Here is a 25,813-nt window from a genome sequence, read left to right on the forward strand (position 1 = left end):
TTTTATATAATTATTTTAACCTGCTACCCTTTTCCTCAGAAAACTTCCACAGCTTGGGAGGAAAGGCTTTTTTGACGGTGGAATTAGCCCATCGTCTTTTTCTTGTTAAAATTTGTATTACAGGGTGAGTATCCTCTATCTGAAGTGCTTGAGACCAGAAGTGTTTTGGATTTTAGGGGTTTTTTTGGTTTTTGTTTTCGAATTTTAGAATATTTAAATTGTATTTACCAGGTTAGCATCCTTAATCTGAAAAATCTGAAATCCAAAATGCTCCAGTGAGCATTTCCTCTGATAGTCATGTTGGCACTGAAAAAATTTTTGATTTTGCATGATTTTGGATTTCAGATTTTCAGATTAGGGATATTCAACCTGTATACCAAATAAAATGTTTTTTAAGTTGGGCATGATGGTGCATGCTTGTAGTCTCAGCTCCAGGAGTTTGAGTCCATCCTGGGCAATGTAGTGAAACTCTGCTAAATTGTTTTTAAAGTTCTTGATCTGTTTTTATATGTGATGTTGTATGTAGGACAAAATTCTGTAAGCATTCAGGTTTTTGTGCAGACTTGCCTTTGCCCTCCACCTTACTTGTTCTTTGTCCTCTTTCTTTATGTGTGTATGAGCCAAATTCTATTCAGATAGGTTGGTACTTTCTCAAACAATATATTCACTGAGAGTAACATGTTTTTCTTTATACTTAAAATATGTTAGTTGTCCTTTCATTTTTCACAATTAAGTTTTATGAACTGATTTTGCTTCTGTTTCTATATAAAGTGAAACATAGAATGCAGTAGGTGATCTGATTTCTGTTTATTGTATTTCTGGTGTAACCATTGGGAATCCATCTTTCTTTCCTAATCTGTGTGGTTTGGGGTGGTACATTTTTTCCCCAAATTCAGAATTGGAGCACATGATCCATGCTCAAGTGTCTAGTGCATTGGAATCCTCTGTCTTTAGTATTAATTCACGGATGGGCATTTGGCTCTAAATAGAGATAATGAGACAAAGTAGGCTTTGTAAAAATTACGACTGTTTTGGGGGTTCTTTTAGATATTTGAAACTCAAACGTTCATAAATGCCAAGTCCATTCAAGTGAAGATGGAATGTGTTGTACCGACAATTAGTTTGGGACAAATACTCATAATAATAAGTGCTCAAATATAAATTGCTATTTGCCAGGCACTATTTTAAAGGTTTTACGTTACTTGTTTAATCTTCACAACAACTGTTTGCTGTAGATACTCTTGTAGTTCCCATTTTGTAGATGAGGAAATGTGGCCCATAGAGGTTATATAACTTGTCTCAGTTACACAGTTAATAATGGTGGTACCAGTATTTATATTCAGACAATTTGGCTCAGAGGTCAGGTTCTTAACCACTATTACAAATGGTTACCCAAGTTAACCACCCATTTCCTTGCCTTTATTTAGAGTTTGATTTTGTTTAAAATTAGCTTTACTAAGTTATAATTTGCATAAAATAAGTCACTGGGCATAAGTGTGTAGTTGAATGAGTTTTGACACGTGAATACACCTGTGCAGTCACCACCCTAATGAAGATATGATACATTTCCAGAAAGTTCACTTTTGCCAGCACTTCATACTCTGTGTCTACCTTCACACCTAACACCTGGCAACCAGTGATCTGCTTTGCATTGCTGTCATTTTGCCTTTTCTGGAATTTCATATTAATGGAGTCCTTTAGTAGGTAGTCTTTTGTGTCTGGTTTCTTTCGTTTGGTATAATGTTTTTGAAATACACTGATGATGTTGAATGTACTGTTTTTTTCTTTTAATTGCTTAGTATTATCCCATTATATGGATATAACATGAACTGCTTATATATTTGCTAGTTAAAAGATTTTTGACTTGTTTCTAGTTTTTGGCTATTATTTAGAAAATTCTGTAAGCATTCAGGTTTTTGTGCAGACACGTCTTCACATTTTTAGGGTAAAAATATCTAGTAGTGAATTGCTGGGTTCTCTGCCAAGTGTATGTTTAGTTTTAAAATAAACTGCAAAACTTTTTAAAAACTGCCTCTACCATTTTGCATTTCTTTTTTTTCTTTTTTTGAGATGGGAGTCTCATACTGTCGCCCCAGCTGGAGTGCAGTGGCACGATCTCGGCTTGGTGCAACCTCTGCCTCCTGGGTTCAAGCAATTCTCCTGCCTTAACCTCCCGAGTAGCTAGGATTACAGGCGCCCGCCACCATGCCAAGCTAATTTTTTGTATTTTTAGTAGAGATGGGGTTTCACTATGTTGGCCGGGTTGGTCTCGATCCCTGGACCTCATGGTCCCCACGCCTCGGCCTCCCAAAGTGCTGGGATTACAGGTGTGAGCCACCACACCCGGCCACCATTTTGCATTTCTACCAGCAACAATTAAAAGTTCTTTTATTTGGTTTGTATTTATTTCTTGTATTGCTTTATTTGTTTTTAATTGTTTCACATCCTTGCCAGTGCTCAGTGTTTTCAGTCTTTTAAATGTTAGTCATTTTTGTGGATATGTAGTTTTATCACATTGTTATGTAACATTTTTATGTGCTTATTTTTCATTTGCATATCTTTTGTGAAATGTCTGTTTTGATCTTTGGCCCATTTTTTTCCCTTAAAATTGCATGTCATCTTGCGTTGTAAGTGTTCTTTATATATTCTGCATACATCTTTTGTCAGACCTGTGTATTGTGGTATTTTCTCTTAGTCTGTTGGTTATCTTTTCATTTTCTTAATAATTTTTTAAAGCGCAAAAGTTTTTTCTTTTTTCTAATGTATCGATAAAGTTTTCAGTTTTAAGTCCAAATTGATTTTTATTATTTTTAATTTTTGTGTTCTAGCTAAGAAGTTATCTAACATGAAATTAGAAAACATTCTCTTGTATATTTTCTACTAGAAGATTTATAGTTTTCTTATGGTTATGATCCACTTCAAGTTAGTTTTTATACACTGTGTTTGGTAAGGGTTGAAGGCTTCGTTAATATTATAACATCATTTGTTGAAAAGATCATCTCTGTTCATTGAATTTTCTTGGCACCTTTCTCAAAAATTAACCATATATATGAGTTTATTTCTGCAATTTTTATTCTGTCCCATTGGTGTATATATGTTTATCCCTACACAAGTGCCACACTGTTTTGATTATGGTATTATTATAGTACATCTTGAAATCAGGTAGTGTAATTTTTATCCTTTATTTCAAAGTTGTTTTGAATATTTATGTTCTTTGCATTTCCACATAAATCTTAGGATTAGCGTGCCAATTTCTACAAAAAAGGATGTAGGATTTTAATGTTGGTTACTTTGAATCTGTGATTTCATTTGGGAAGATGACATCTTAATATTATCTTTTGAATCATGAACATAGTATATTTCTCCAATTATTTAGGTCTTCTGTAATTTCTCTTAGCAGTGTTTATGCTTTTTAGTTGAGGTTTTTCACCATATTTTTAAAATTTACCCCTAAGTATTTTATGTTTTTGATGGTGTTCTAAATGTTGTTCTTTTAATTTCGATTTCTAATTGTTGCTAGTATGTAAATACACTTTTTTTATGTTGACCTTGTATTTTATGAAATTTTAAGTTTACTTACTAGTTCTAATAATTTTTTGGTAGAACCTATAGGATTTGTAAGAAAACAGTCATGTTATCTGTATATGAATATACTTTTACATCTTTTAAATTTATATGCCCTATTTAAAGAACATACATTAATGGATTTATTTGATTGGGTAATTGTTTAAAAGGATTTTTTGGACCTTTATTAGTGAGTGATACTGGTCTGTGATTTTCTTTTAATTTTTTTCTGGTTTTCATATCACAGTGTATTGGTTTGCTTGGGCTGCCATAACAAAATACAACAGACTAGGTGGCTTAAACAACAGAAATTTATTTTCTCATAGGTCTAGAGACTAGAAGTACAAAACAATGTATAGGCAGATTCGGTTTCTTCTGAGGCCTGTTTCCTTTCTTTTTTTCAAAAGAGGTGGTCTTGCTGTCTCGCCCAAGCTGGAGTACAGTGGCACCATCACACTGCTTACTGCATCCTCGAACTCCTGGGCCCAAGGGATCCTCCTCCCTCATCTTCCTAGTAGCTGGCTCTACAGACATGTGTCACCACACCTGGATAATTTTTATAAGTTTTTAATAGAGATGAGGGTCTTGCCATCTTGCCTAGGTTGGGCCACTTGTTGTTGTGTCGTAGCTTTGTCACCTCTCAGTCTGCATGTTGCCTGTATCTTAGAAGAATACTGGTTGTATTGGATTGGGGTCCACCAATATGACTGTATTTTACCTTGATTATTTCTTTAAAGGCTTTATTTTCAAATGCAAATTCTGCGATACTGGGAGTTAGAATATAGGGATTTTCTTTTGCGAGGGATGGAAATACAATTTAACCCGCAACATAGGTCTTATTGCTGGTTTCACTTTTTCTTTCCCTCCCTCCCTCCCTCCTGCTGGTTTCACTCTTTCTTTCTTTCTCTTTCTTCTTTCTTTTTCTTTTTTTTTTTTTTTTTTGCGTAGAGACAGGAGTCTCACTGTGTTGCCCTGGCTGGTCTTGAGCTCCTGGGCTCAAGTGATCTTCCCGTGCTTTGACCTCTCAAAATGCTGGGATTATAGGCATGAACCACTGTGCCTGGCCAGTGCTGGCTTCTAAAAGACGATATGGAATGTTCCCCTTCTATTTTCTGAAAGAGTTTGTATGAAATTGGTGTTTTTCCTTAAGTGGTTGGTGGAACTTACTAGTGAAGCCATAGTTTTGGGTCTTCATATATTTTGTATGATTTCACTCCTTCCCTTTGTGGGAAGGTTTTTAATTACTAATTCAATTTCTTTAATAGACACTACTCAGGTTCTATATTTCATGAACTTTAGTAGTTTAAGAGTTTCTCCATTACACCCATGTTGCTGAATTTATTGGCATAATAATAATATACCCCTTATTCTTTTAATGTCTTGGATTTGTTAATGGTGTCCCATCTTTCATTCCTGATATTGATAATTTGTGTTCTTGTGTTTCTTTTTTCCTTGAATGGTTTAGCTAGAGGATTATTAATTTTTTTTAGTCTTTTCAAATGATCAACTTTCATATTATTGATTTTCTATATAGTTTGTTCATTTTCTATTCCACTAATTTTCAGTTTACTTTATAAATTTCTTCTGCTAACTTGGAGTTTCATGTTTTCTTTTCTGGTTTCTTAGTACGAAAGCTTAGATCATTGATTTTTGGCCCTCTTTTCAATAGCAACACTTAATCTTATCAATTTCCCTTTCTAATCCCTACTTTAGCTGTATCTTCAAATTATCAATCAGTTCATAATACTTCTCATTTCCCTTGTGATTTCTTATTTGAAACATGGATTATTCAGAAGTATGTTGTTTAATTTATTTTACCTGTACATGCACAGGTTTGTTACGTGGGTATATTGCGTGATGCTAGTGATCTTGTCACCCAAGTAGTGGACATAGTACGCAACAGGCAGTTTTTCAGCTCCTAACCCCCTCCGTCCCCGATTTTGGAATCCTCAGTGTTTCTTGTTCCCATCTTTGTGTCTGTGTGTACCTAGTGTGTAGCTCCCACTTAAAAGTGAGAACATGTGGTATTTGGTTTTCTGTTTTTGTGTTAATCCGCTTAGGATAATGGACTCCAGCTGCATCCATGTTGCTACAAAGGACATGATTTCATTCCTTTTTATGGCTGCAGTTGTTTAATTTCTAAATGAGAATTTTCTGGGTATCATTCTATGTCCGATTTGTGATATAATTCAACTTTGTTCAGTTAATATAGTTTGTATGATATTAGTCCTTTTGAATTTATAGAGACTCGTTTCATGGTCCACCATAAGCTTTATCTTCGCTAATGGTCCATATGCACTTGAAAAAAATGAGTACTCTGCCATGTGTAGGCTGAGGTTCTATACATGTCAAATAGTAAAGTTGGTTGATGTGTTATTTAAGTTCAGTATATGCCTATTCATTTTCTGTATACTTGTACTGTCAGTTACATATTCTTCAATCATCTCCAGTGCTAACTAGATTTGGCTATGTCTCCTTTTAGTTTTCTCAGCTTTTGCTTCGTGTATTTTGAAGCTTACACAGATTTAGAGTTGGTGAATTGATCTCCTTATCATTTTGAAATGTCACTCTTTATTCCTGATAATATTCCTTGTTCTGAAATCTACTTTGATGTTAATATAGCCTCTTCAGCTTCCTTCCTCCCTTCCCTCCCTCCCTCCCTTCCTCTTTCCCTCTCTTCTCCCTCTCCCTCTTTCTCTCCTCTCCCTCTTTCTCTCCTCTCCTTTTTCTCTTCTCTTCTTTGAGACAGGGTCTCACTCTGTCACCCAGGCTAGAGTGCAGTGGCGTGATCACAGCTCACTGCAGCCTCTACCTCCCAAGCTCAAGTGGTCCTCCCACCTCAGCCTCCTGAGAAGCTGAGACCACAGGCATGGGCCACCACATCTGGTTGATTTTTTTTTTTTTTTTTTTTTTTTTGTAGAGACAGGGTCTCGCCATGGTGCTCAGGCTGATCTCAAACTCCTGGGCTCAAGCGATTCTCCTGCCTTGGGCTCCCATAGTGCTGGAATTACAGGCATGAGCCACACTGACCTGGCCTAGCTTTCTTTTCATAAGTGTTTACATGGTATGTTTTTATTCTTCATGTCTATTATGTACGTGTTTTAATATTTAAAGTGGGTTTCTTGTACCCAGAGTATCGTTCAGTCTTCCTTTTTATTTAGTATGACAATCTGCCTTTGTTGTTTTTGTTGTTTGAGACAGAGTCTTGCTCTGTCGCCAGGCTGGAGTGCAGTGGTGTTATCTCAGCTCACTGCAACTTCCTCCTCTTGGGTTCGAGTGATTCTCCTGCCTCAGCCTCCCTAGTAGCTGGGATTATAGGCTCATGCCACCATGCCCAGCTAATTTTTGTATTTTTCGTAGAGATGGGGTTTCACCATGTTGGCCAGGATGGTCTTGATCTCCTGACCTTGTGATCCGCCTGCCTCGGCCTCCCAAAGTGCTGGGATTAGAGGCGTGAGCCACTGCGCCCAGCCAACAGTCTGCCTTTTAGTTGGATTAGCTGGACTGTTTACATTTTAACATAATTATGATGTGCTTGGTTTTGTGTGTACTGTCTTGTTTGCTCTTTGTTTTCTATTTGTCTCTTCTATTTCTTTTCTCTTTTTTTCTTCCTTTCTTGCTTTTGGGATTAATTGGCTATTTTTAAGATTGCCATTTTATTTCCACTATTTGCTTATTAATGATTGTGTGTATTTGGTGGGGGGAAGTGGTTGCTCTGAGGTTTACAATACTGATTTTTAAACTTTTTGTGTTCTACCTTCAAATATTTCATATACGATATAAAAATTTTGCAATAGTATATTTCCATTCGTAGGATCCATTCTGCTACTCCCTTGTTGTCAAAAGTGTTAGTTCTCTATTCCTTTTGTTTAAAAAAATGAGGTGAAATTCTCACAACCCTGAAATACACCATTTTAAAGTTGTGTTTTTAGTACAGTTGGCAGTGTTTCACAACCATCACCACTGTCTATTTTCAGAACATTTTTATCAGCCCCTAAAGAAACTCTGTACCCATTAAGCACTCTCCTTTTCCTCTTCCCTTAGCAATCACTAATTTACTTTCTGTCTCTGTGAATTTACCTATTCTAGACACTTCATATAAATGCAATCATATAATATATGGTCTTTTGTATCCCATGTCTTTCACTTAACATGTTTCTAAGGCTCATCCATGTTGTGACATGTATCAGCACTTCATTCTTTTTTATGGTTGAGTAATATTCCATTATGTGGGAATATTATTGAATAACATAATAATATTTAAAGTTATTTTAAAATAACATTTTAATATAATTTATATTTCAGTTGATGGACAATTTGGGCTGTTTCCACTTTCTGTCTATTATGAATAATGTTCCCGTGAACATTTGTATATGAGTTTTTGTTTTAACACATGTTTCTAGTCTCTGGGGCATTTACTCACAGTGTAATTGCTAGGTGATATGGTAATTGTGTTTTGCTTTCTGAGTAACTGCCAAACAGTTTTCCATAGTAGCTGCATTACTTTATTTTCCTACTAGCAATGTATAAGGGTTCTAATTTCTCCATATCTTGTCAACACGTTGTTTTCCTTTTTGATAACAGCCAACCTAATGGGTGTGAAGTGGTTATTCATTGTGGTTTTGATTTGCATTCCCCTTTTCACTAGTGAGGTTAACCATCTTTTCAAGAGCTTGTTGGCCATTCATTTATTACTCTTTACAGGTTGTGTTTTCATTTTTAATAATTAACTTGTTTCAGACAGAAGTATGTTTCTTGGTAGCCAAAGGGAAGTTAAGGGAAAGTTGTCATCCATATTTTCACTGTTTGAATGCATTTTGTGTAGTGGTATATGCAATATACAGTGTTTAGGTTTTTGTTTCAAGAATAGAAGACTAGTTTAATTGGTACTATATTTTAAATTCAGCACTGTATTTGTGAAATAAAACTTAACTACTGAAACAACTTTTTTAAAAAATTAATCTTAAAAATCAAAGTAGGGATACAAGGAACACATCTCCCATGCATTTTGGAGATTTCTTTCACCCCTGAATAATGGGATGGGGATACTATCTAATGAAATGTATCACACATGGTACCCTGTTCATATTTTCTTATATTGTAATAGAAATTCCTGTTTTTATAGCTCCTCCTATGTAGGCATTTGTTTTTCTTCTGTGTGAACTTGGTATCTTCCCCAGTTGATTGGCCTGTGATTGGGTACTCTTCTGAAATGTGAGCAAAGCATAGCAATTACATCTTACTGGAATTGGCTTGAAAGATATTTTGGCCAATTATATTTTGTGTTTTAGGAATTGGAAATAAAATGAGAAACACTTGAGTTGGCCTAAAGTTCTTGGTGTAGTGTTGGTGCTGAAGGGGCTATATATTGTAAGCGGGTAGTCTTGAGAAGCAGAAAAGTATTAGTCACATTAATGGTGGAGCACTAGTGAAGATCTGTGTCTGTGTTTGAGGCCTGGTACTGTTGTTACTTGTGGTTTACTATGAGAGGATTCTCCTAATTGTTTCACCTGTACCTAACTTATAACTACACAAGACGAATTAAATCTTCTGTTAACTGTAAACCCTTGGTGGTAATTAGAACTGATTCTGTGTTTGGGCAGGAGCCTTGGGAGTGTGTGAATGGAATAAAATCCAGGAAGAGATCAAGAATGTATTGGGGTAAGAGGAATCAGCAGAAATACTTCTTGGCCATATGTAGTTCCCTGATTCAATCTTGCTTTTCTGTTATGGATACCAGAAATTGGTTCACTTGCATTATCTTTTCATGGCTATTACTTGTATTAATCATGGTGTCCTTTCCTTCCTACTCCATTGTGGTCTCATCCTTTTCGAACTTCTGACCCTGAAGCTAGCACATAGTTATTTAGAATCCTTATTTAAAAAATATTTTATTGTTAAATTACAGTCTAAAATGATTGCCGCTATGCTATTCTTTTGCTTCCTTACCTCTCTTCTCCTTATTCATAGAGCCTGTGACTTAAGGCAATGTTAAACACAGGTCTTGATAGAGACAGATTAGGGAGGAATCACTTCACAAAATACCAAATAAGTTTAATCTCTGCTTTTGAAAAAATTGAGATTTAAGTTTTTTAAGGCTTTTTATTAGAGCAAATGGAACTGGGAAAGAGTGAGATGATGGGACATAGACTGGAACTTAACTGCTGCCTGTGAAGATTGGTTCAGAGGATCTAGTGTTATCGGTATAGGTATAAAGAAGAGTTTGAGGTTTATTATTTTTTTTCCTTTTTACTCATTTTTTTTCTTTCAGTCCTGAATATACTTGGGGCCAGTTGAATTTGGATGCTGCTTTTGAAGGAAGCAAAGGAAGAATTAAGAAATTAAGGGAAAAGAGGAAGCTAGAGAAATTTCAAGTTTTGAAAATTTTGTGAAGAAGGAAGAAACATTTCCATGGCCCTTTTGCTGGGCGTCTTTCATTCTTGAAGTTGTATATAAATTTGAGTATATTTAAAATAATTTTTCCAAGGTCTTCTATGTGCTGATAGCTGTGATTTTGATTTTCATAATCACAATGATGCATATTTTTATTATTTTTTACTCTTCTGAGATTATAGCAAGATAGAAAGAACATTGGGCTTGGAATTTAAGACCTTGAAATTTAACTTTGGACAAATAATTTATTGTTTTGGAGTCTGTTTTTTCATGTATAAATTGGGATGTAGTAATATTCTATAAGATTATGAGGTTTAGAGTATATAATGCATGTAAAAAGGCATTATAAATTATAAAATCACAATCAGGTGGTTATTTGCTAGAGTTTGGCATTTGGTATCAAAAGACGGAAGTGTTTCTGCAGTCCTGTTTATGTGAGGTGTAACTACTGCTTGTTTTTCTAAATGACTCTAGATTGTCCCTGGCTCTGATTATCTCAGTAATATTGTTATTTTTAAGTATTTAACCTTTGAAAGATTGATTTTTTTTTTTAGTTGGAACCAGTACTACTATAAGACAGTTGACACATTTTATGAAAGCATAATGGAGTTAGCATTTGTACTAAAATATGCATGTATTGAACTATGTACATATTAGTTTGTTGGACAGTTCTAAGATAGTACTTTGTAAGTACTTATTAAATTCACTTAATAAGTTTGGATGCTGCTTTTGAAGGAAATAATGAATATAAAAGGGAATGACAAATAGAGCACTGATTAACGATGTTACTTCGGCCGGATTGCAATATGACCCTTGATTAACTGAGATGATATGTCTTATAAATGCATATTAGATATGTGAAATAATTTTCTGTATCTGGATCTGTTCTGTACTGTTTTTTTTTTTTTTTTTAATGTCCCAAGTGACATACATTATCTTTTGGCAAGCTTAAGGTTGTGCAGTATGATATCTGTCCTTCTGGCAATTGGTATAAAAATGTCTTCTTCACAGCATTTTATTGCTTGAAGAACACGATTTTAATAAACAGTGACAAGAGGTAAAAGTTCAAAATAATCTCTACTAATACAGGTTGAGTGTCCCTAATCCAAAAATCTGAAATTTGAAATGCTCCAAAATCTGAACCTTTTTGAGTGCCAACATGACATGCAAAGAAAATACTTATTGGGGCATTTTGGATTTTAAATTTTTAGATGAGGGATGCTGAACCAGTAAGAATATAAATGCAAATATTTCAAAATGCAGACAGATCCGAATCTGAAACACTTCTGGTCTCAACCATTTTGGATGATGGATATTCACCCTGCAGTAGTTTGAATGATACTCAGTTTTTTGTTATATTTAAAGTTCTGTGGTTGGAGTTGTAAAGTCAGATGCCTGTAATAACCATCTTTTTTTTTCCATCTGAAATCATTATTCATTATGCCTATCTACTCTTGTGTTCCTTTCTTTTTCATTCTAATTCTTTCTTGATTTTTTTAACCTCCCTTTTAAAACAATTCTTTCTTCAGAACAAGTTTGCTAAAGTTTTCTAATTGAGAATTTTTTCTTTCAGTTTTTTAATTACTGTTATTGTATTTCTTTCAGTCCATTTTGAAATATTAGATTATGATTGTTATTTGTTTTGGTCATATTTTTCTGGCTTGCTTTCATTGTTTCTAGGGACAGTGTTATGTTTCTTTTTCCTTTGGGAACCTTTGTTTCTCATTTTTTAGTGATGAAAGATAAATGTATTTTGTATTTATGTTCATCATTACTATTTTTAGAGCTCTTTATTTGTGTACATCCTAGTTTCTGTCTGTCTTCATATTCCTTCTGCTTGCAGGATTTACATTAATATATCTTGTAGTACAGGTCTGTGGGCAGCGAATTCTCTTAAATTTGTGTTTGTTTGAAAATGAGTTTATTTGCTTTCATTTTGAAAGATATTTTTGTTGAGTATAAAATTCTGAGTTGAAAGTTTTTTCTCTTAGTATTTTAAAGAAGTATTTTTGATTCTCACTAAAAAATGAGAAACAAAGAATTCCCAATGGAAAAAGAAACATAATACTGTCCCTAGAAACAATGAAAGCAAGCCAGAAAAATATGACCAAAACAAATGACAATTATAATCTAATATTTCAAAATGGACTGAAAGAAATAAATGCAGTAACAATAATAAAAGAACTGAAAGAAAAAATTCTCAATTAGACAGTGCCTGCTCCATTGTCTTTTGGCTAGTATAGTTTCTGATGAGAAGTCTGTTTCCATTTTTATCTTTATTCCTCTGTATGTAATGTGTCTTTCTAGGGCTGCCTTTAAGGTTTTCTTTTTATTTTTGGTTTTAGCAGTTTAAGTGCATTGTACGTGTTAGGGATATTTTCTTGTTTTTGAAATCCCTATTTAGGGGTTTCTGAGTTTCTTAGATCTGTGGTTTGATGTCTTTTGTTATTTTAAAAATGATTTCAGTTACTGTCTCTACATATTTTTTCCTAACTCTTTCTCTGTCATCTGTGACTTCAATTACATGTATATTAGAACATTTCACATATGTCACAACTCTGGGGTGCTTTGTTCTCTCTCTCTGTGTGTGTGTGTGTGTGTGTGTGTGTGTGTATCTATGTGTTTTGTCACTTAGGCTGGAATGCAGTAGCCTGAAGAGAGGAAGAGGGGGGAAATAGCAGGTTGGTGGAGGAGTAAGAACACAGTGAGGTTTGCCATCTAATATGGGTGCAATTTGTGGCTCCCCAAAACAGTTACGGTAGTAACATCAAAGATCACTGATCGCAGATAATTATACAGGTATAATAATAATGCAAAAGTTTGAAATATTGTGAAAATTACCAAAATGTGACACAGAGATACGAAGTGAGCACATGGTGTTGAAAAAATGAGCTGCCAACAGACTCGCTCAGCGCAGGGTTGCCCATTCTCCTTGAATGCTTTTGATTGACAGTGTTACAGAGGTCCTGAATGGATTGTTTTTCTAAATGGATGGTTCTAAATGGATACGTTTTTCCCTTAACCTACTGTTGGTATATTCTTGTTCTTCAAAAATTGGAAAGAATTAATGGTAATTCATTAGGATCTCCTCTTCATTTCTGTAGTTTCTGAGATTTTTCATCCCTTTCTTGGGAAGGGGAGTAATTGGCCAGCCCTTCTTTCTTTATTCTATTCTACCTATTTCTGACAGGAATTCTTTAAAGTTTTTGGCTTGGCTGGATAGTACTCTTCCTAAGTATTGTAGTCTGTGCAGGCTGCTATAACAAAATGCCGTAAAATAGGCAGCTTAAAAACGACAAAACTTTATTTCTCATGTTTGTGGAGGCTGGGAAATTCAGCCTCCACAAACATGGGGAGGTTTTTATGTCTGGTGAGGGCTAGATTCCTGATACGCAGGCAGTGCCTGCTCTCTGGATCTGCCTGATTTCATGGAGGGAAGAGGGGATAAAATTCCTTTAGACCTCTTTTGTAAGGGCACTAATCCCTTTCATGAGAGTTCTGCCCTCATGACCTAAAAATCTCCCAAAGGCCCATGTTTTAACACCATCTTGGGGGTTAAGATTTCAACATATGAAATTTGGGAGAACACAAATATCAGACCATAGCACCAGTCCTATTACTAATGTATATTTTCCCGTATTTTCTCTTTTTGGTGTATTCTGCCACTCAGTGAATATTGTGTGCCAGGCATTGTATTGAGCGTCTCATAGATATCTTGTTAATCTGTGTAATGATTCTATGATATAAATGTCATCCCTGTTATACAAAGAAGGAATTACAATTAGAAAGATTAAACTACTTGCTCAAAGTCACAAAGCTGTAGATGGCATAGCTAGGATTAATTTCACTTTTCTTGAAAGCTGTGGGGTAGAACTGTGATTAAAAAGCCAGTATTTCAGCCAGGAATAAGTAGCTCATGCCTATAATCCCAACACTTCGGGAGGCCAGAGTGGGAGAATCGCTCCAGCCCAGGAGTTTGAGAACAGCCTGAGCAACATAAGGAGATCCTGTCTTATATATATACATATATATACACACACACACACACATGTATATTTATATGTGTATATATATGTGTATATATATAGTGTGTTTATATGTGTATATATATGTGTGTATATATATGTGTATATGTGTGTGTATATATGTGTGTATGTATATATATATGAGCTACATGTGGTGGTATGCACCTGTAGTCCCAGCTACTTGAGAGGCTGAGGCAGGAGAGATGTCCCGAGCCCAAGAGGTCAAAGTTGCAGTGAGTCATGATCATGCCAGTGCACTCCAGCCTGGGTGACAGAGTGAGACACTGTCTCAAAAAAAGAATGGAGACCTTCTTTGATTCTCTTGTTATTCAGAATACATTTCTTAAAAGCTATTGGCTTTAACTGATTTGATAGTAATTTTTAGGTACTGTAACTTTTAGTATAAGTAGAACACATTATGTGACATGACACGTACTGTACCCCTGCTTTTTCTTTTTTCTTTTTAAATAAACTAACGGATGATGGAGCTGTGTGCGAAGTAAACCTGTAGTCATTTCTTCCAGTTTGCAGGCCAGAAACCTTCACTGATTTTTGTCTCATACCCAACATCTATCAGCAAACCATAGTTCTACCTTCAGAATATATCTAGAATCTCACCACTTCTCATCAACCCAACTGCTACCACCCTAGTCCGTTTCAACACTGTTTCTCACTGGATTATGATAGCTTCCGTAACCATTTCTACACTTGGCTTCCCTTTAGTCTTCTTTTCAGCATAGCAGGTAGAATGATCTGGTTCATTACTGTGTCGAATCCCATCACTCCTCTTTTCCAAATCCACCAGTGAATTACCGTTTTACTCAACTTAAAAGCCGAAGTCTTTAACACATTCCTTAGTTCTTTGAGGTGCCCTTTTTTTTCTCTTTTCTTTTTGAGATAGGGTCTTGCTCTGTCACCTGGGCTGGAGTGCAGTGGCACAGTCTCTGTTCACTGCAGCTTCGCCTGCTGTGCTCAAGTGATCATTCTACCTCAGCTTCTTGAGGAGCTGGGACTAGCTAGAGTAGCTGGGGCTGCAGGTGTGTGCCCCTATGCTTGCTAGTTTTTGTGTTTTAAAAAAAAATTTTTTTTTTGTAGAGATGAGGTCTCAGTATATTGCTCAAGCTGTGAGAGTGCCTTTTTAAAAAATTTGCATAGAGGTGTTCTGTGTCTTAGCAGTGACATACTTGAAGGATCCTCAAACACTAAAATACCCCTTTCTCAAAATGCTAACGATTAGGTATGTATTGTTTTCTATTAAATAGCTCCTGACATATTCAGTGAATTGATTGGTTGGTTCTTTTGCCGTTCCTCCTGCTCTGACCCCCAAATCTCAGTTTTCTTTACTATGGGTCCCTTTGTAGCTGGTGTGTCCTCTTATTATTATGTATTTATCATTATTGTATATATTGTATATATTTTCACATTGTGTTGTAATATCATCTATACATATTTGAGTCTGCCATTAGACTTTACATTCCTGTATTCTAAGGGATAGTGTTTATGCCCAAGAAATTTTTCTTGAAGGAGTGAGTGTATTTTCAGTTACAGTTTTAAGTGTCATTGTATCATCCGTAAGGATTTGGATTTGTATGCAAATAAGAGAAAACTTGATAAACATTGACTTAAGCAAGTCAAGATTTACCTTCTCATGTAACGTGAAGTCCAGCAGAGACAATCCAAAGCTGATGCAGCTGCTCAAGGATTTCATCCAGGAACCAGTATCCTCCTTTCTTCCTAGCTTAAGGTTTTTGTCTTCATAGTCAGAAGATGGCTGTTGTATCTCTGAACACTGCATCAGAATTTTAGTAAGGAAGAAAAGGGAAGGATAAAAGGAAGTGTCTTTTTACAAGGTTTTGCATTTTTGTTCTCATAGATGTGGCCCCTTAGAAACTGATGTCTATATTTCACTGGCCAGAATAATATCATATAGCCAATCCTAAGTACAAAAAAGGCTGGGATTTTGAGTATTCTGTTTTTTATTCTTTATAGGGAAAGAGGGGAGAAGAGGATTACAATTGGTATTTAAAGTACCAGAAAGTAGTGTAGGACAAGTGGTTAAGAACGTAGACCTGAATTTGAATTTTGACTTTGTTACTTCTTAGCTGTGTGACTTTAACAGCTCTCTGCTTCTGTTCCCTCATCTATAAACTGTGCCTAGTAGTTGGTACCTATTTCACTTTGTTGTTGAAACTATTAAATGAGTCAATATATATTGTGGGTTTAATGTGTATAGTTTGTTTTATTTAAATAGCTAATAAGTTGTTATGATTGTTGTCATCATTAACTACAAGCATTGTCGAAACTGGAATAATAAATTTATCACTCAAGGAATTAGCTTTATTTGGGATAGGAAGAAAAGAGTATTTAGCAGGTCTGGGTACACGCTTTTGAGTACATGTGATGGAAAACGATGGTAGAGCTTTCTTAAGGGCTCTGGTGACTGCATTGTACTACTAAAAATTATGTGCCGAGTTAAAATATTGGAGCCATTTTGATTTACTCATTGAGTTCATTTTGAAGCTCAGTGACCCTTAGGGTCATCCTGAACAAATCATCATTTTACCAACAATCCCCTAAAGTTTAGTTCAATAGAAATTTCATCTCTTATTGATAGCATGTTTATAGACTTAGCTCTAAACTGTATATTGAAATATGATTTCATTGGTATTGTTACTAGTCTTTTCCAATTTGTAATCACTCTACTTTAAAAAAAAAATCAATTATTTTTCTTTTCTTTTTAGCCCCATCTGCTTTGATATGATTGAAGAAGCATACATGACAAAATGTGGCCACAGCTTTTGGTAAGACAATTCTATTGAGTAAAATAATCTTTTAACATTTTAAAACTTATCTGTAAATGTAGCCAATGAGAAGTTACGTGTTTTAAACCAACTTTGATTATGTTACAGTCATATTTTTTTTCTAGATATGTCTTTGTAGATGTGGCAGTTTAAGGCTGTTAACATAATGGCTAGCGCATAATTTCTGTCAAATGTTTAGATTTAGCATAGGCTTTACTGATGGATTTGAAAACTTCTGCATTTATTAATTGTTAATAGGAACTTTTCACTCCTGTTCTTAGTGATGCTGGACAATCAGGACCAACCATGAAGCACTAATTACTCACTTGTGGGGATAGGTTGGAGAACGCAGTGAAGCAGGCTAAGAAGGTCATGGAAAAAGAATACAGGATTAAAAAGTTCTGTGTTCTTTTCTTTAACACTTTGCTCAATATTAACTTTACATTATATCATGCCAGGTTAACTCATACATTAAAAAAATTTTTTAATTTTAAAATTTACATAATACCGAATTTATATTTTTTATATATATTTTTCTGGTTCTTTAGTCTTGGAGGAATTTATAATTTTAACCACAGTTATGTAAACAGTGCAGTAGTGTTAAGTATGTTCATATTATTGTACAATTGATCTCTAGAACTTTTTGTGCAAAACTGAAACTCGTCACTCATTAAACAACAATTCCCCATTTCCCCTTCCCTGTATCCCCTGGCAGCCACCATTCTACTTTCTGTTTCTATGAATTTAACTATTCTAGATACCTCGAATAAGTAGAAGTATTTGTCTTTTTGTGACTCGCTTATTTCACTTAGCATAATGTCTTCAGTGTTGTAGCATGTGTCAGAATTTCTTTGCTTTGTAAGGCTGAATAATACTCCATTGTATATATATACTACATTTTGTTTATTCATCTATCAGTATACACTAGGGTTGCTTCTTCTACCTTTTGGCTGCTATGAATAATGCTGCTGTGAACATGGGTGTACAAACATCTCTTTGGGACTCTGCTTTCAAGTCTTTTGGGTGTATACTCAGAAGTGGAATTGCTGGATCATGTGGTAATTTTGTTTGTAATTTTTTGAGAAACTGCCATACAGTTTTCTATAGGGGCTGCACTATTTTATGTTCTCACCAACAGTGCATAAGAGTTCCAATTTTTCCACATCCTTGCCAACTCTTATTTTCTGTTGTTGGTTTTTGATAGTAACCATCCTGATGGATGTGTAATCTGTGTATTTTTAATTATTTTTGCTTATTTTTAAACCTATTCTGTTGGCATATTATTTTAGCCTTAGTATACCTTGTGTTCTAATACTCCTTATATTCTAATTCATATTGAAATCAGGCCCGTAATTTTATGCTGAAGTTGGATATGATATCGGGCAGATTTATATCCCTTCATCACGAAGAGTATTGGGTATTAACACTGGTCTGTAAGATCTTTCGTTTCATCTGGAGCATGATGCTTTAGTGATAGGTGTATTCCCTCTGCTAGTCACTTAAAAAGCTTTAAATAAAAATCACTTTCTTAGCTTGTATTATCTATATTCTTTCTTATAAAATAAAGTATTAAAATGATAACAGCAATGTATATTATTGCTTTAAAAAACAAGTCATTGTACAGGAAGATGTAATATAAAATACAAATGTCCACCTTTATCTAGTTTTTCTTACCCACCTCCTCAGAGGTTATCACAGGAAAAGGAATGATTAGGTATTCTTTCAGAATCCTTTTACTATTTTTTTAAGTCATTTTACTTTCTTGAATACTTTTTATTTTCTGGTATATCATTGACATTATTATGATTCACGAATCACTTTCTGCTCTGTATTGCCAATGACATTCTGGACATGTGAGTCTTGCTTCAGGGCTGATACAGGTATGGTCTTAGCCTTTTCAGGCCATTGTTCGGCAGTAGTGTTGTCTTTGGTCCATAAATTGACCTAGCATCTTAGCATTCCATAGGAAACCATATGTTTTTTTCAGAGATTTTGGATTATGATTATTCTGGAAAATTAGGTGATCTAGAGTAGGCTTTCTCAACCTTGTCACTATTGACATATTAGACCAGATAATTCTTTGTCGTAGGTGACTGCACTATGCTTTATAGATTGTTTAGCAATACTTGACCCCTACCCAGTACCACCCCTGCCCATCTCTGCGGTTGTGACAACCAAAAATGTCTCTAGACATTGCAGATACCCCTTGGGGGACAAAATTTTCCTCCCTTGAGGAAGTACTCATCTAGCGCTAAAAGAACAAGTTCTTGATATTGTTAGACCAGGATTCTACTTCTGGTTCTGAAACTTACCTAACCTTTGTCAAGTTACTCACTCTCTGCTGCTGCTGTCCTGTTCCTCTTCTTCCTCATTCTCTTTTTACTCCTTCAATTCCTCCTCTTTTTATAGATTTAAAAGTGTTGAAATACGAAATAGATTGTGAAGTGAGGTTTTTAATTTTCTTGAGTGTCCTGTAACTTACATATCCATTGTGGCATTTTTTAAAAAAGGCCCTGCATCAGTTCAGTGACCTTTTTTCACTATGTTGTGAAGTGGAATAAATTACTGATTGACCTTATAAATGGACAGGCTAGGGCTTTTCAATAAATTTATAATCTTCATGTTGTCTTCAGGTCATTGTTGGAAAGCCCCATTGCTTTCTTAAATAGCTTTACCTCCTGCTCTCAAAACAGTTTAGGCTTAGATCCTTATTATAATACAATTTCATTTTTATGTTATACCCTGATGAGAACGTGTTTTTTTTGTTTATTTGTTTGGTTTTTTTTTTTTGAGATGGAGTCTCGCTCTGTCACCAGGCTGGAGTGCAGTGGCTCGATCTCCGCTCACTGCAACCTCCACCTCCCGGATATTCCAGCGATTCTCCTGCCTCAGCCTCCCGAGTAGCTGGGATTACAGGCGTGTGCCACCACGCCCGGCTAATTTTTTGTACTTTTAGTAGAGACGGGGTTCACCATGTTAGCCAGGATGGTCTCGATCTCGTGACCTTGTGATCCGCCCGCCTCGGCCTCCCAAAGTGCTGGGATTACAAGCGTGAGCCACTGCGCCCAGCCGAGAATGTGTTTTAAGATACCCACTGGAGAGCAGGTTTTAGTAGAATAGAGGCCATAATGTTGGCAGGAACTATTAAAACTGGAGGCTGTCAATTCCAACATCAGGCTTGCTATACTGATTTTTTTTTTTTTTTTGCAGTTTTGTTTAAAGCAAAAGTTTATAATTATTTACTCTTTCCTAACATGTGAGGGCTATGGAACTTCAGTCATTAACCGTAGCCTCTTGTGTCAACTTTCTAGTAACGTAAATTCTGGCTGGTAAGCTGGATTCAAGCAGTATACCACTTCAAAGCTCATCCAAATTATTACCACTAAATCAAATTGGACCACATCAGCTGTTTTTCCCTCATCCCAAGTGAAAATGTCTTTCCTAGTAACAATTTGGAGACAATATAGCAGGAACTTCTTTCACTTTATTTATTCCCACTTGAGAACCCACTGTTACCTGTATCTGTAGCCTAACTGAAATACAGTGATATAATAAGAAATCTGACTTTTACATAACGTAGAGATAAAATTGGCTCTTTGTCTTTGCCCATTTGCTGCCTCCAGCTTGTGCCCTGTACCGTATGTCTACCAAACCCTGATTTACTATTTCGCTTCATTACAAGTTAGTTACAATTAATGGGGTCCTTCAGCATCGTCATCTCCCAGCATGTGGGTGATCAAGCCTGAGTGTCAAATTGCCTTTTGAGACTCTTGGCTAATCCATCATCTTGCACCATACTTTTGGTCTTTCTTTACACCTGGTTATTAGATGTAATGACTGGTTCTGATTTGTCCTGGCTGTTCTTGTTATAGTTTATTCTTTTTTCTAGAATTTTCTGATTACTTACAGTTGTTTATATCTACTCATCCTTGTTTACATAGATATAAAAAGATATTTATATTTGTTAGCAAGTATATACATAGTAGAAGAAACAACCATATACATCTATAGAGAAATACACATTTTTTATTAGCAGATACATATTTAATAGAGGAAATAGGTACCCATTTATATCAGCAGAATTAAAATAATTATTTTTAAGAGTTGCAGTGTGAGTAGCTTGAAAATTTCTCAGGTGGACCCGAGATATGTGTCCCTTTTACCTCTTTGTTATGCCCACCTGTTGTTGAGCACTAATCTAGATACTTATCCTTCTCTTAGTATCCAAAGCTTTGTATGCAGGCTGGTAATGGTCAAGTAGATTAGATGAATGAGAATGAATTAGAGTTACTGGGGTAAGAAATACTGAAAATTTGTAGTTTGTTTTATATGATCCAGAAGGCAGCAGACAGGCGTATGTTGCTTTCCTGGCTGTATCTACTCATTCATGCATTCAACATTTACTGAGTTTGAATTCTTTTAACAGGATATTGTGCTAAACATTAAGGGTACAGAGGGTAAAACAAATCCTTGCATTTAATGACCAAATAGAAGAAGGGCTGATAGGCACATACAGAAATAAGTACAAGATAAGATAGTAACTATTTCTCAAACTAAGGCAGGTCTCTTTTGGGGTGGTAGTGAAGTAGTAGATGCTCTAAGATACACTCGATGCATCCTGTTGTCACTTAAGTTGTATACAGTGGTATGTAATTTGATATACTTTGATTTTACAATGTAATGGATTTTATCAAGTGCAATGCAGAAAAATCACTTGAACTAGTGTTAGTGAGGACAGTTACTTCCAGCTATGTCCCATTTTTTTTTTTTTTGTCTGAGAGATAGTGTAGTAAGCCTATTGATGTGGAATAAGATTAGGATACTAAAGAAAAGAGGATTTTCTACTAGATTTTGGAATAATTTCTTGTATATTGACAAAAAATTTTTTTTCTGTTTTTGAGACTGGGTGTCACTCTCTCACCAGGCTGGAGTGCAGTGGTGCAAACATGGCTCACTGCAGCCTCGATCTCTTGGGCTCAAGCAATCCTCCTGCTTCAGCCTCCTGAGTAGCTAGGATCACAGGGACACACTGCCACCATGCATGGCTAATTTTTAAAATTTTTGTAGAGTTGGGGTTTCACCACATTGCCTGAGCTGGTTGAAACTCCTGGGCTCAGGCAATCCTCCTGCCTCGCCCTCCCAAATTGCTGAGATTACAGGCATGAGCCACTGCACCCAGCCTAACAAACTCCTCTCTGACTTAACAGCTTAGCTTGTTCTTGTCATATGCACATTTTCTATCATTTATTTTAAAGAAAAGTTATTTGCTAAAACCCATAATGTTCTCCTTCTACTTATCTGTCAACCCATCTTTTATCTTTATTATGTAATTTTTTTTTTTTTTGAGACGGAGTCTCACTTTGTCGCCCAGGCTGGAGTGCAATGGCGTGATCTTGGCTCACTGCAACCTCTGCCCCCCAGGATCAAGCAATTTTCCTGTCTCGGCCTACTGAGTAGCTAGGACTATAGGTGTGCACCAACATGCCCGCTAATTCTTGTATTTTTAATAGAGATGGGGGTTTCACCATGTTGCCCAGGCTGGTCTCAAACTCATGACCTCAAGTGATCCACCCACCGTGGCCTCCCAAAGTGCTGGGATTACGGCGTGAGCCGCTGCACCCGGCCTTGTCTTTTTTAAAAAAAAAAACTAAAAAAAAAAAATTCTCCTGACCTCAAGTGATCTGCCCACCTTGGCCTGCCAAAGTGCTGGGATGACTGGCATTAGCAGATATACCCAGCCCGGCATGTCTCTTACCTTTTTTTGGGATGGAGTGGGGTGGGGACGGAGTTTTGCTCTTGTTGCCCAGGCTGGAGTGCAGTGGTGTGATCTTGGTTCACTGCAAGCTCCACCTCCCGGGTTCAAGCGATTCTCCTGCCTCAGCCTCCCGAGTAGCCGGAATTACAGGTGCCTGCCACCATGCCCAGCTAATTTTTTGTATGTTTAGTAGACACGGGGTTTTGCCATGTTGGGCAGGCTGGTCTCGAACTCCTGACCTCAGGTGATCTGCCAGCCTTGGCCTCCCATAGTGCTGGAATTACAGGTGTGAGCCACTGCTCCCGGCCATCTCTTATCTTTAATAACCTTTCAGAGTCTCTCCTTTATGACTTGCTTTGTTTGAACTTGCTGATTTTTTGTTGTTTTTTTGAGACGGAGTCTCGCTGTGTCCCTCAGGCTGGAGTGTAGTGATGCAATCTCTGCCCACTGCAACCTCAGCCTCCTGATTAGCTACAACCATAAGCCATGCAGAAGCAGGCCCAGCTAATTTTTGCATTTATTATTATTATTATTATTTTTGTAGAGACAGGGTTTTGCCATGTTGCCCAGGCTGCTGATTTAAAAAAAGAGTTAAATTTTGTATGTATATTTCCTGGTAATGTTAACTCATTTCCTTTTTCCCGAAGCAGACTATAAATTTCTTCATGTTGTGATTCTTAGTCTATTGTATTTGCTTGCCTACGTTATGCTTCTTCCTTGTAATAAAAATGAAAATAAAGATTTAGTATGTTATTTCCTTCAGTGAAATTTCCATGTAGGAAATTTTCAGTCATACATGAAGCATATTTTGTGATTATGGTAATCCTAGCCTTGTCAGAGTTGCAAGAGGTGATGATACTGTTTTTGGAACATTGTGCAGGTCATTTTTCAGTAGATATTTGCATATCTGTTATGTGCCTGGCATTTACTTCAGTCTTTAGGTCCCTGTGATTTGCCAAAGACCACTGTTACTTTGATTCTTCACATCTTCCTCCTTTTTACTTATCTTGAAAGTAACAAATGTGAGATGTGAAAGTAGTTGATAACCAGAAGGGCGAAACCTGGGGAATGTAGGTTTTTATTTTTTTGTTTGTTTTCTTTTGTATTTTGTTAAGGTGGTGGGGGAAGGTAAGTGGATATAAAAATCAACTTCAGTTTACAAAGCTCAAGTAAATTTATAGTAATTTGGATACGTAATAAAAGAGGTACTTTCTCTGTAGGAATGATTTTTACAGATCACCTTTGTAATTTCTTAGAAATCATTTTTTTCCTGAGTGTTACCAGTAATACTTATTTATTATAGAAACCTGAATTAAAGACATCTACAAAGAAAACATTTCCCATAATTATATGACCCAGAAACAAATACTGTTAACATTGTGAGGATTGTCTTTTATGGTTTATTTTAAATGTACACATATATGATTTTTTAAGAGAAGTGGGATTATATTATATCCACTGGGTTATAGATTGTCATTTTTATTCAGCAGTATGTATAATAACATTTTTTTCTTTTTTCTTTTTTTTTTAATATTTTTTTCTCATATCAGTTTGACACTTTTCCATGATTTGGTGAAAAATACTTAAGGAGTGTTTTTTTTAATAGGGAGGCACACAAATGTAAAAGGTTTAACATTATAGAAATATATAATGTAAGAAAGGGAAAATTTTCTGTAATCACAGTTCTCTAGCAATAACTATGAGTAGTTTATTTTTATGGCATACAAATTACAATAATTTGTATTGGATGGCTGTATAGCATTGCATTGGATTGATGTTTACAAATTTATTTAGTCAATTTCTTAGTGTTTAGGTTGCTTCTGTTTTATTTTGCTATTTACAGATAACCTTGTATTAAACACCCTTCTAAATATATATTTCCTTAGGATAAATTCCTAGAAGTAAAATATTCAAAAGGGTATGTAAAAACCTTAAGGTTTTTCCTGCAACTTGCCTTCTAGGAAAGTTGTGCTGGTTAACATTTTCTGTAACAGTAGTTGAGATTGTTCATATCCACATATACTCTTTAACTATGACATTATTTTCTTTTGTCTTTTTTTCTCTTTTTTTCAGACAGGGTCTCATTCTGTCACTCAGGCTGGAGTGCACTGGCATAATCATGGCTCACTGTAGCCCTGAACTCCTGGGCTCAGGTGATCCTCCTGCCTCACCCTCCCAGTAGCTGCATATGCTATCATGCCTGGCTAATTTTTTCATTTTCTGTAGTAATGGAGTCTTGCTATGTTCCCCAGGCTGGTCTTGAACTCTTGGCCTCAAGTGATCTTCCTGCCTCTGCCTCCTAAAGTGTTGGGATTACAGGCATGAGCCGTTGTGCCTTACTGGCAGTATTTTATTTTTCCATCCTGATTGGTAAAATCTAGTATATAATTTTAAATCAGCTTTTTGTGACTCTTGAAGATGATGGTTTTCTCATGTTTATTGACTAATTTTTGTCTTTCGTTGAGTTTTCTGTTTCTCTTTTTTATTTCAATGAACTCTGAGTATTAAGGGTGTTAGCAGGCCAATAGTATGAATAGTCTGTTTGCTTAACTGAGCTGTAGGCATTAGCTTTTCTGGTGTTGTTATGAACTATCTAAATTGCATAAACTTAAAATTTAGGGAGTACAGCTTGTTAAATTTGTATACAGTGTCCTTGATGTTTGAGTTTGGTTTGAAATAACTTTTGTGTACTGTTTACCCAGTAAGTGCCCTGTATATCCTGTTGATAATGTAAAAATATAAGCAAAAATAAATTTATTAGATTAGTTATGTTGAAAATGAGGAATAGAAGACTAATAGTCATTATTTTGTGACCAGTTTATTAATTTTTCATTGATTTAATTAAGCCTTTTTTTTCCCCCCCTACTAATAGCTACAAGTGTATTCATCAGAGTTTGGAGGACAATAATAGATGTCCCAAGTGTAACTATGTTGTGGACAATATTGACCATCTGTATCCTAATTTCTTGGGTGAGTCTTTGGAATGATTTTTATTTTAAAAATATTTCGATCCCCAAAATTGTGTGCTAGCACTAATTTATTCAGAAAATCTACCTTAGTGGTAAGCAAGTCTCTCTCTACTGTATACCACAGTGCTTTCCTCTTCTTGGGTTGTGACATAGATTCTATACATTGTTAGTATTTTATTATTTTTAAGTTTTATTAAAAAATTCATAAAACTTTTAGATTATTGTGTAGATCAGGGACCCTTGGGCCATGGACTGGTACCAGTCTGTGGCCTATTAGGAACTGGGCTGCACAGCAGGAGGTGAGGG

The 25,813-nt window shown here is 35.7% G+C and overlaps 1 protein-coding gene across 16 annotated transcripts in view; it reads left to right on the forward strand.

Moving 5' to 3' along the window:
• COP1 (COP1 E3 ubiquitin ligase) overlaps positions 1-25,813 on the forward strand; it is a 273,082-nt gene that overhangs the window by 6,131 nt on the left and 241,138 nt on the right. For 11 of the 16 annotated variants that reach the window (XM_514018.6, XM_009438784.3, XM_001153038.6 and 8 more), the window contains exons 2-3: positions 16,724-16,783; positions 25,411-25,508. In XM_514018.6, coding sequence (XP_514018.2) covers positions 16,724-16,783; positions 25,411-25,508 — 158 coding nt within the window. The remainder of the gene's footprint in view (positions 1-16,723; positions 16,784-25,410; positions 25,509-25,813) is intronic. The other 5 variants (XM_009438790.5, XM_016933089.3, XM_063795221.1 and 2 more) reach the window with 1 other exon arrangement.

Source organism: Pan troglodytes, chromosome 1 (genome assembly GCF_028858775.2).
Source record: "Pan troglodytes isolate AG18354 chromosome 1, NHGRI_mPanTro3-v2.0_pri, whole genome shotgun sequence".
Lineage (NCBI taxonomy): Eukaryota > Metazoa > Chordata > Mammalia > Primates > Hominidae > Pan > Pan troglodytes.